General features: G+C 42.1%; 1 protein-coding gene across 1 annotated transcript in view; it reads right to left on the bottom strand.

The window, feature by feature from the left end:
• The window catches only part of PPP1R13B (protein phosphatase 1 regulatory subunit 13B), a 68991-nt gene extending 65710 nt beyond the window's left edge, over window positions 1-3281 (bottom strand). The window contains exon 1 of the mRNA XM_037394975.1: window positions 3028-3281. Within this exon, the coding sequence (XP_037250872.1) occupies window positions 3028-3036 (9 nt within the window). The 5' untranslated portion in view covers window positions 3037-3281. The remainder of the gene's footprint in view (window positions 1-3027) is intronic.
• Window positions 3282-12544: the final 9263 nt, after the last annotated feature.

Below are 12544 nucleotides of genomic sequence, written 5' to 3'. Positions count from 1 at the left end.
TTTGCACATTTTATTCTAAGAATGCAACAAATATTAATTCTTTTTTCAGTAAAAAAAGCATCACTATATTCAAGGCATACTTATAGCAACTCTTTTAGCAGGTTCCTTAGTAGAGGTGATATTCAGTGTTGCATCATAAGCTCCTCATACACATAGCCCTTATGTCCTGAAGGCAGTGAAAGGGTTTATGATAGATGTGCCTTGTCAGCAAAGCAAAAAACAACAAGTGCGTAAAGTGCAGTCCTCATCATTATTACTTCTTGAAGCCCAACTGTGTTCAGGACCAAGAATATAGTTATTTTTATATTCTTCAAAAGCAAAGTAGAATAAGAACTATGAACTTATATGGAAAGGATGCTAAAGAATAAAGAGGGAGGTATCCTGGTTACAAAAGAAATCATAATTGATAAAAACCTCTTAGAAGTAATCCTGTTTCCTGGGAAGGTGAGGGGGTGGGAATCACTACTAACAAAACACAAGAAAAGAGGAAAACAGTAATTCTATTTTCTACACTTCAGATATGTCTTCATTCTCAAAAATGGTTGTACAGCATGTAAAAAAATTACCAATCAAAAAATGGCCTCAATCAATTACTTCAAATCTGATAAATGCAAGTCTTAAGAACCTAGAAAGTTTGATAACTTCTCATTTTAATTTGTGGACACAAAACTGGAGGGATACCCACTTGTTACAACAGTTCAAGTCTACCAGTATTAAAGTCACTCCTCTTGCTATTATACACTTCTGCTAATTAAAAAACCACCAAACAAAACCAAAACAGAATCAGGGAAGAAAAAAGCTTCTATGATGATTAATTCAAGGAATTCCATCACTAACAAATTAGATCCCTAGCTTTTCCCTTTTCAGAACACAAAATCTCAAGGAAAAAACCCAAAACATTTGGTCAAGTTCTACAGCCATATGTTCACATTACTTTGATATTATATGTTTGTTATTCCAATAAATGGAGTCGTTTTATTCGTCCTTACAGTCCAAAAATAAAATAGCTGGGATGAGAAACCAGAAGACTAAAGGCACTGTCACAGCGTCCATTTAAATATACATATTCTCAACTACATTATGATAGACTGTCCATAACAGCATCTAAAAGCTCTTTGGAAAAGTAAAATATTTATTATTTTAGGATCTATACTAAGTAAGCTGTAATCTGCAACATTACTACCACTGCAGCAAGGTAATTTGTTTTCATTAAAATTCAGCTGTCAGTATTAAAAATGCTTTGAAGTGTGTTTCAAAAACATAATAAAAAGCCTGAATCTTACACCACCTTCCAATAAGCAGAAACAACTGCTACATTTAAACAACCACAATGGTAACAGAAGACACTCGCAGAAACAACCAAATAGGTAAAAAAACCCTTCTTACAGGAAGCCCATCACTGCTCTGCGAAAGTTATCCCATTAGCCTGAAACCTACACATGTGTTAGTAATGGGAAGCAAATACATTTCCTCTGGCTCAGCCTGTGATTGGCATGTTATGCTTTCAGTAAGAATTTTATGAATGTAAAGCATAACCCAAGTTGCGATGGAACCTGGAAAATCTGACAGTCACCTTTTTGTTTGTACAAGCTGACATCGGTATGTTTATGTAACAAGTCTGAAACTCAGTGAACTTTGTTGCTGGTTTCTAGGGTGCCTAGCAAACTGAAATTCTCATAAAGTATCAACAGAGTATTCTGGTACCCAGCAGCTGGAAGAGTACATCAGGTTAAAAAGCTTGTTGTAACAGCTGGTTTTTAAACACTAGATGTACAATTTCAGACTGAAGAGTACAGGTAGTTTGAGCTATTTATTTCCTCCTCTCAGTCACGAAACAAAGTTAAAGCAATAAAATTTTGTAAAAGACGTCTTGATATTCTCACCGAGCAGCACTCTGCTGCAGTGCTTCGGTTGCAAACACTGCAGAGGAACTGTAAATAAAAACCTCATTTCTACTGGAATTGGAGAAAACATGGGAGACAGTCCATACAAGGGACTATCTCACAAACCCACACTGAGATCAAACAGCGTTTGAAAGAAATCAACAAAAAGAACGTAATTGCTCGTTACTCGGTCTCTGAGGATCCTGTCATAAAACGAACAGTCATCGAGAACTCCCGACCGCCGCACCAGCCCGCCGCGAAAGGGGGCGGGAAGAAGAGGGGCAGGAAACCGAGGGAGATTCTGTCACAGAAGACAATCAAGGTTGTTTGCGGGAAAATGAAAGGCTTTATCCTCGATAAATATGCGACGGTTTCACAGAAGAGCTGGCACAAACCGAGGAGGGAGCCCGCCTTTCCCTCGGAGGTGGCGAGGCTGAAATGAAGCCGCCGCCTGCACTCGCCTGACAAGCGGCCGAAGGGCCGGAGCCGCCTGCCCCGGGACCGGTGAACCCTCCGCACGCCCGGGCGGCCGAGAATCGGCGTTTGGAAGGGAAAACCCAAAACAAACAAACATCCCCCCCCGCCACACACCCACTCACGCAAACACAGGGAACCCACCCACGCGTCGCACCGGGCCCGGGCAGCCAGCAGCCGGTCCGCCCGCCGGCCGATACCCCGCCGCCGAAACCTGCGCCTCCCGCTGCCCCCCGCCGAAACTGCCGCGGGCGCAAGACGGCGCCGGGGGGCGGGGAAGGAGCCCTGTCAGGCAGAGGGCGAGAGCGAAGCCCGGGGGACGCGGCCCTCGACCTGTCACGGCCGGTGCAACGTCGAGAGCGGCTCGGCCGGCGGGGGGGGGGGGAAGCAGCCCCTCGCGGAGGGGAGGGGCGGGAGCAGGTCGCGTCTCCCCACAAGACGAAGCCGGCGGGGGCCCGCGGCCCCACCCCCAGCGGGGAGACTGACGGCGCCTCCGCAGCACCGTCGCCCTCTGCCCCGGCTGGCCGGGGCACAGGCAGGGATGACGGCGGCGCCGCGCAGTCCATCCGCCGCCGCCGGCCCCGCAGGAAAAGGCAAGGCGTCCCACCGCCCGGCAGAGCGGCGCCAGGCCGGGAAGGCGACGGCGCGAACTCAGCCCCTTCCCACTCACCGGCATCATCTCCGCAGCCGTGCCCCTGCCAGCCCCACCGAGGCTGCCGCCGTGCCGTGCCGGGCCTCTCCTGCCACCGCCGCCGCCTCTGACCGCGGAGGACGCCGCGCTCGCCCTGGCGGCTGTGACAGGTGCCTCCCGTGCGCCTCGCTCCCCACAGTGGGCGGAAGGAAGAGGCGAAGTCGGCGGCGGCCGGGCTCCCAACCCCCCTCCTCCTTCTCAGCGCGGCGGCGGCGGCGGCCTGCCTGCCTGCCTGCTTCCCTCAGCGCTTCCTGCTGCCGCTCCGCCCGCGCCGCGCCGCCCAGCCAGGGGTTAACCGCCGCCGCGCCCTCATTGGCCGAGGCGGGAAGAGCCGGGGGCGGAGTGGCGGGACGCGCGCGCACGGCCAAGGGGGGGGCGGGGGCGGGAGCTGCGTAGGACGCGCGCGTCGGTGTCGCACGTGACCGCGGTGCGCCGCGCGGTGCTGGGGCGCGCGGGTCCTCCCGTCGGCGCCGCGCTGGCGGTGCGTACCCCTCGCGCACCCGCCGTGACGCCCCCACCGCTCCCCCAGCTCCGTGTTTCGCGTGGGCCTCGCCTCGCCGGTTCTTCCCGCGGCCCCGCTCCCAGCCCGGTCTCTTCCCGCCGGTGCTGTGCTGCCCTGCCCCCGGGCCGGGCCCCCGGCGGGCGCCGCCTCCTCTGGGCCCCGGGGCTGGAGGAAGGGGCAGCGGCCCTGGGCGCTCTCTGCCCCCGGAATGCGGGGAATGCGGGGCGGCTCCGCCCGGCCCGGCCTCGCCGCTAAGGGGGTGAGCGGCTGGGGCGCGGAGGAGCGGGGCGCCGGCGTGCGGGGCCTGGCGGCGGTAACGCGGGGGCGGTGGTGTCTCCCGTGGGAGGGGGCGCGCCGGGGAGGCCGCTTCCACAGCTAGTCGAGGGCTACGGAAACACACCTTGGTGCCTCGCTGTTCCTGGTGGCTAAATAACGTCGTGTCTGGCGTCGCCTGTGTTTTACCGTCCCTTCGCCCCCGCGTTACTGTGAGACCGGTGCGATGCCCTGAACTGCCCTTCAGAGCCGGCGCGAAGGTGGTGGTGTCCAGCACCCTGGTGCTGGGCTCCCCTGAGACGTGCTCTCCTGCTGGAAAGCTCATTCTGTAGAGCTACAACACCAAGATGAAAGTTAACAGCTTGGAAGGAGTCAAGCTCGACTGTAAGTCAAAACATCGCCATATGTTAGTACTGCAGCACACGCAATGTAGACAAATTTCATATTGCCGAGACTTAAATCCTCATCTACAAAATAGTTGGAGCATTGGGTAGGTCCATGTGTTTCTGTAAATGGCTGGTTTCCAGTCTTTTGTTACTTCGTTTGTAGAACATTGTGACACATCTCAGCTAGGAGGGAAAAAATGGTAACTTGCAAAGTTGTGAGAGCTTAGATAGTATTTGTGTAAGACTTTGAGGGTAAGTGATAATAGCATATTAGTCTCACATATGAGCTTGTGTGTTAAATGTAACCCATTAATGTAAGATTCTATAACAGATAACTGTGTAGATTCTTAAAAAATATGTATGTGCCTAAGATTTCATTGTGTATCCTTGTCAGTGTATTGGCAGGCTCTGGTGTCAGTTTTGTGATAGCTCAAAGCTTCTGCTTCTTTTAATAGATTGGTCCTATGGGAAAAAAACTATAAGCATCACAAGATAATACTTTGTCAGTTTAAAATTATTTTGCTAGTACTATTCAGAGTGCTACTCGCTGACAGTAACACTATTGTCATACTTAGTTTCTTGTGAACTGTGATTCTACCTGGCACACACAGCTTAGGAAACAGGTAAGGCTATATACTTCAGACCCAACAGAGAACTCCCAAGGTCTACTTAAAATGGTAGCATTAACCCTGCAACTAGGCTGACCAGCAATGAAACAGGCTATAACGTGCTCATAGATCTTAAGGAAAAAAAAAATATCTTCATCAAACTAATACTGAATTTACTGAACAAAAGGACAGCAGTGAACAGAAATTTACTTGTCCTCTTACTATTTGTGGTGAAATTCTAATTTTAACAAGAAAAATGTGCACCATTTGTCACTCATGTTCCTTAAAAATTTGTCTTTCTCATTAACCAGTTCAGATTTTTCCCAGCGATTGTTACATGAGGGTCTATAATATCTTTGCAGGTATACTTTATAGCTGACATCCCTGTTTTCAGTGACTAATAATAAAAACTAACATACTATAAATATTACTCCACTATTATTTCTCCATGGCAATAGCAGGAATGCTGACAAGATGAGGAGTGGGAGATTATGGTGCAGACAATCGGTGCTGCGAAGGCAGGCACTCCTCCACATAAAGCCTCTGTTGGAATAATGGTCTCTAGTAAAAAAGTCTGTCGACCTTGTGTTGCTTTTGGCATATGCAGCTTCAGCCAATGCAGCAACCAGACTGACTGGATACTGTGGACTAAAGAGGAAATGTCTTCAAAAGGTACAGTACATACTTTATATGCAAGTCTGTTCCTAATCCTATTTTTGCTTTCCTTGAAAAAAACCCCACTTGTCTTATCCCAACCCATCTTCCTTTTCCGATAGAAATAGGAAAGAAAAAAAAAAAACCACAACTAACCAATATTTACCAAGTGTAAGACAAACCTCTACCTGCAGTGTGGCAAGTTAACCAACATCTCCTCTCCCACAGAAGAATCTTTTCGGGAACCGCTCTTTCAGCTGTCAAGGAACAGAGCAGCCATTCAAAATCTTCTGATTCCAATTCCACCTTAAAACTACAAGTGTTTTTTCTTCTGTGAGCAGGACAAAGGTCACTTGTAGTAATGTAGAATTCCCCCCACCCCCCAATTGCCTATGCGTTTCCATACCAAATGACTAGTCCAACTTTGTAGAAAAGTTGCTTAGCCAAAGCGGCCAGTGATATCTACAAGTTAGTTGCCTGTCTTAGTTAAGTGAAGTTGTATGGTAGCAGTCATGATCTGAGGAATGCCTAAGAAGATAAGGTAAGAGAATTTGGTTATGGAAGCAGATAAAGCCAGAGATACAGAACCTAAATTATTTGTTTCCAAATACACTGCTGTTGTGAGAGGTGCTGTAATGTTATCAGCCTTTTTTGAAAGGAAAGGATTTGTGCTTATTTGTTGGTATAAGTATTAAAACATGTTAAGCGAATATTTTTTACGATCCTCTTGGTTCTTAAAAAGACCAGCAATACTACGTACCTTTAGAAATTGAAGCCACTGTAGCTTAACAGGTATTTATTCAATTCACAACATCAAAAAATGATGTTTCTTATTTATGGTATGGTTAGTTTTTGAGATTTGTGCTGAGCTTGTGTTTAGCTAGAAATTGAAATTCGATTGAAATGTATAAACTATGTGTTTTGATAAAATACTTGAAATTTATGGGTACATGGAGAAAAATTATCAAAATGTTTTGTATTTTATATAATTTCTTATATGTATTTTGTTATAATTTTATACAAAAATTATAATAAACATGTATTTTGTTATAATTTGTATTAGCCTAGATTTATTGAAAAAGGGAGATATTAACTGCAATTAATAATTTGGCAGGCATCATATTTGATCATGCACATCATTATCCTTGATGGAAGTCCCAGTTCCTACTTGTGCTTTATAAGTATCTTCTAGCAAGACTTTCAAATGTAGATGTTTAAAGTTTTTAAAACTAGCAGGTCTGGATCTCTCCTACTCCTTTTTTGTGAATAGACAGAAGGAGGAAAATGAGCTTTCCTACCTTCTGAGATCCAAGTTTTCTCCAGTTTTACAGTAACTTGCTAAGATGCTTTTTGGAGCATAGGAAATTTTTTTTCAGGCTTTGGAAGTGTCACAGGAAAATAAGTATTTTTAATTAATTTTTTTTCTTTTCATGTGGTTTTATTTTAAATAACAGGTACTTCTATTTATAGCCAGAAAGTCTCAAGAGGTCGGACATTTAGGGTGGGATCCATCTTACCCAGCTATAGTAATGTAGAAATTAGGCGCCTAGTCTCACTCGCTCATCTAGGCTCCTTCTATAGATACATAGGCATGGGGAGGGAAGGGGGAGAGGCAGTTCTGCAGGCAACTCATTCCACGCTGAGATACCCATCCCACTATCTAAATCTCTTGGTCTTTGAAGGTGCCTATCTCTCTATTGATTTAAAATGGAGCCTGGATGACTGGCTCAGATTAGAGAGCAAACTTTTGGATGGCTACAGTTAGGATGGGTTTCCTCACATCTGGCAGAACAAAATCTCTACAAAGCGAGTATGGGTAGGAGTGTCGGGGATTTTTGTGTATGTGTATTACCAAAAAAACCCAACCTGTCCCTTCTAAATAGATGAGTGGATTACTTTATTACAGAATACAACTCTCCTTTCAAAAATTACATTTTGCATTTGCTGTAATGCAGGAGGAACTGGCCGTGAGCAGGTAAGCAATTTTATAAGTTGAGTCACAGAAGTATTTCTAACTTGCCAGGCAGTTAACATGCAGGTAGGTGCAGAGCTATGTTAACAGGTGATACAAACAAAACAACTCAGTATTTCAACGAGAGTTTCATAGCAAGTAGCCTAAAATCTTGAGTGAAGTACTCTGTGAAGTAAGTGTGTACATGTAAAGGAAAAGTATTTTGACTTTTTACTGTGGCCTTAAGTAACCTTTCATTCCAGAATCAGCTGACTTCCTAAGGCTGCAACAATAAGGAATTCATACTGAACAACAGTCATATGCTGCCATGTCTGAATTCATATATAGCCAGTGCATTTTAAACACCACCAAACCTGTTCAGAGATAAACTATAAGTAATAATCTAAAGGAAACACTTTGATGCCTGTTTTGTATACAGTATTTGAGACACGTGAACAGGAGAAAGATACTTTTTCATCGCTACCTTGTAATATTCTAAAGTGATGTTATGCTGGACAAGATGACTAATGTTCTAAAGTTTCCATGGTGCAATCCACTCAATGCATCATTCTGAAAAGGAGTACAAGTAAAGCAGGACTGAAGCCGTATGATCTGTACGTAGCATAGCTGTGTGCACTTCCTAGGGATTTGAGTGTCGATACATCATGTGTTTCAGCCCTGCAGTCGGTGGATTAGAGATATAATTTCTTTAAACAGTAATGTAAATTGTACACTTAATCCAATACACATGATGCAAAAGAGCGTACTTAGTGGAGAATGCTGTGGCCTCATTGGGAATGTGTTGCTATAAACTCATATAATTCTTACACTAATAGGTACTGTTAATTTTTTATGTTGTACGGAAGATACGGCTCTGTAAGACATTACATACCATTGCTTGTACAGATGGAAAATCTTGTTCTGCTCCCCTGTAATTTATAATGATGAAACTATTAACTATGTTCGAAGGGGTGGAGAAAACAAAAACTTAAAATGTGCTGAGAGAGATTCTGTCTGCATGTAATTTTAGGCTTATAATAATTTGGGCTCTGAAGGTGTTTCTTTACAGAAATATTTTTTCTTAAATTTTCAATCAGTTTTCTACATGATGAGTGGAAGTATATGTGACTAGCTAGATGATGGGTTATTAGATGAAACATTAATTAGTGAGGGGATAGAGTAACAAGTCAATCCTTCACTCTTTTCTATGTGCCACTTTATCTTGGGTGTGCCAATTTGCTAAAGTATGAAGGGAAAAAGGATGGGGTCATGTTTTAAGTCCAGCCATTTAGTTTGTTACTCTTAAGTCTAAAATTGTTCTCAGGTATCTCAGCCATGATTCAGTGAGTCAAGTACTCAAGTGTTTTTAACAATTTCTGTATGATTTAAAGTATTTCATCTCTTGGCTAAAAGCCTAATGCAGCTAATTTCAACTTTTATATTAACCATCATTTCTTTGATTAAGATGGGCAACTATTTTATTTACTATAATTGAAAACAGTCTGTTTCCTTATGTTTACTGCTGGATCAGATGCAGGTTTGTTTTCATGTTAAAATTGTATTTCCGTATTCAAACCCAGTAATTTAAAATACCTATCTTCTTCTAGGGTATGTCTTTTCTTGGTTAGCTTACTTGAAGTAAGTAGATCTAGTAAGAAAAAACATGTAGCAGGTACAATGTTATGGAGCTCATGCTTCCTGCTGCTGTACCTGGTAATGGGTGGAAGGACTGCAGCTTGGAACGGAAGACTAGGAAAGTCCTCTACTTGATCCTGAAGTCTGGGATATACTGGAAGATGTTTTTCAGCAATTACTGAGAGAAGGTGATGTGCAAAGGAGGCTTGGAGAGAAAAACACATCTCTGAGTGGAAGAATACTCACACGTACTAGGAGTATAAACCAAATTAAATGTGTACTTAAAAAAATAGTAATCTCTTCATACTTGGTATTTAAACTACTACATTATTAAGGAATGTTACTTCCAGGAATGTAATCTTATCTGCTTTTGTGTGTATAATCATCACAGATCTTACAGATCAAAATACACAAGGTAGGTTTCCTTCAAAAATACAATATGGAGTATTGATGAATCTGTTTAAACTAAACACCATTACCATTGTGAAATAGGATATGGTTATGATTTAAAATATACCTCTACAGAAAACATTTCTGTGCTGTATGTATCTTTTATACATATATATGTTAAAAACCGCAACACCTTAAGTGATCATTTTTTAATTACCAAAATTGTCAGAGAATGGCTGTCTTTATGCAGGTGTACACAATTTATTGTCAATCTGAGTTTTTCTATCACAGACACTTTTTAAATAGTGCATTTTTATAGAAGAGCAGATGCACATAGATAGTCTGACCAGATGATGTAATCTAAGCCATTTGCAGTGATGTTTTTTCCATGCTATAAACAAAAATACTGGGTTTGTGCCTTGCTGACTCTTAAGGTTCACCCTTCCTAACTGTTCTAGGTGGAGTAATCATGTTCTAGTCCTGGGAACATTGACACAAGATGATTTTGTCTCTTGAGTGCCTTCGTTTGTAATCCTCCAGAAACATATTTCTGAATGTTTATTTTTACTGTTGTGATCCTATGACAAGGTTTACAGCAGTTCTCAGCTGCATAAACAGAATGTCAACAGTAAAGGGAGATGAACTGTATAGGACACTGATGGGACCCTATTGAAAATGATTTTGTGAAAAACCCTAGAAATAGTGACAGTAGAAAATGTATCACTGGTATGTGTTTAGAATCTATTTTAAGTTGATTTATTCAAATAACGTATCGTAAGATGCAGCTGAACCTCAGATTTGAAAGACTGAAAAGGAACGTGTTCAGCTTGAAAGGAGTACACACAGTAATAACCTACTTGCTTGGGTATGATTAGATGCTACTTTAAAGGTTTGCTTATTACTTATGTCTCAAGTTCAAAACAAGTATTTCTATTCTATAAATGGACAAGCTACAGCACAAAGTAACTTGAATCTTTTCTCTCTTTCTTCCAATTGCTATGTAAAAGTTCTACACAATTTTTTCTTGCCTTCTGTTTCTGTCCTAGACAGGCCCAAGTACGTGTTTAAATTAGTAGCCTTAATTTAAAAAGAGGTGTGTAATAGTTAGCATTAATAAGAATATATAATTTGAAAGCAAAGTAAAAAATATTTTTTGCAAGATTCCTTTTCTAGTTGCATTATTCCAAAAGAATTAACTAAATCAAAGTATGCTGAAAAGTATTTGTCTTGGTGTTTACTAAAACAAGAGTCAAATCCTTTGTTAAAACTGGTATAGCTTACTCAAAGAAACGCATCATGTAAATTTTTGCTAATTATTTTAAATAAGTGTCCTGAGGTCCTAATTGGGACCAAAACAATTTTCTTTTCAAGCTGTGTGTGATATTTGTGGAACACAACAGAAGGAGTATAAGGAGAGAACTGTAATGTCAAGTATAAGAGAATTTGAATAAGGATATTTTTCTGTACAAGTAGACTAAATTAAAAGGTATACCTGAAGCATCAAGAGTAGAGAGTTAATCATAGTGCTGCAAAAAAGTATAGCTTGACACTGCTATATATATCCTCAAGATAAGTAATGAAGTTAATTATAGTAAGTGGAAATGGTTTTGTTTGGATTCCCCCCTTCCCCCCAAAAAAGGGTATCCTTGCCCTGTATGTTTGGTCCTGCACCAAATGCCTGTTCACGTTCTGTTTTATTAATGCCTCCTTTCTCCTCCCATAATACTCTACTTGTATTCAGTTTCGGTTTTGCCATTTTGCCTGTTTATATAGCATTCCATATGAAATACCTCACAACAGTTTCTACTTCGTACCTAAAGAATTCCCCCTTAATTGCAGCAATTCTTAACATTATCAAAAGCATGCTAAACACAACAGGTTAAAACAAGAAATGAAGACTACAACTGATACTGCAGGAAAAATCTGTGTAGGCAGTAGTCATCACAGATGGGATTCATTCAGTATACTGCTGCTAGTTCTACCACCCACATAATCCCTATTAACATTTCCTCGCAAACACACTTCATTAGCTCTGAAGAAATCTGTATTGTCTGTTCCAGTAGCTAGCTGAAGTTACTGTGATGATATGGATATAAAATAGGTAAAGGTCACATCAGTTTAAAAAAATTACATTGTTTTTGAAGATCATAATTAAAAGTGCATTTTCATTTAATGACAAACAATAATATATTTTAAAGAACCACTACTGAATTTATCCTTTATTACTAAAAGCATTCTTCCTGCAAGTATTGAGCATTAGGATAGTGTGGTACAATTTTTCTCCCTGTTCCCTATTTGCTTGTTCATTTGTCCCCATTAAGTGATACTATAAACCTGAGAAAACAGTGCACTGTCACACAGGAAGGAAGCAAGGTTCTGCCTCTGCTGAAGCCCAAGCTGACATTTGTGATTTGTATACAGGGTGGAGTTCTGCATTCTTTTTATTCCTCTGAGTGTTGACAGGGATGACAGTTCTTATGGGAGAGACAGCACTTTGATCATGTGTGCAGCTGGGTATGAGGAAGAAAGTTGCCTTAAATTATTTTAAGGGACACAGTGACTTAGGAAAGCTGGGTGAGTGAATGGGAAGCTAGAAATTCTCATCTGCTGCTGCTTTTCTGCCAAAAAACTAGTGGTGGTGTGCTGTAATGCAAATTATAGAGCACCTTTGCTGTACACAGGATCAGGAGATTGATCCAAATAAAAGCATAACCTGCACCACCCCACCCCCGCCCCATACTTGTTTCATTACTTTAGAGGGGAAAAATTACCTGATCCAATTCACAAATAGTTGTATCAGCAAAACCACGAAAGGCACTGTGGGTTAAGGGTAGAAACTCCACAAGCTGGTGTAGGTACCAGAGAACTCACACTGTTAAACCACAACTAAAGACATTATAGTACCCTTAGCAGAATTTAATTGAAAGTTCCAAATAATCCATTCTTATGGTGGGCAGTTAATTCTGAGTTAGGGGAGAGTAACTGTTTCCAAGTAGTTTGCCTGCAGCAGAATAGATTACAGGAATTTCTTGTTTACAAGTTCTTCTTAAATTACCAAATCAGAGTCACATGCCTTTATATTCTTAAAGAGAATATT

This window comes from Falco rusticolus, chromosome 7 (genome assembly GCF_015220075.1).
Source record: "Falco rusticolus isolate bFalRus1 chromosome 7, bFalRus1.pri, whole genome shotgun sequence".
Taxonomy (NCBI): Eukaryota; Metazoa; Chordata; class Aves; order Falconiformes; family Falconidae; genus Falco; species Falco rusticolus.
The sequence above is the reverse complement of the archived record's forward strand: the minus strand, read 5'-3'. Positions and strand labels throughout refer to the sequence as shown.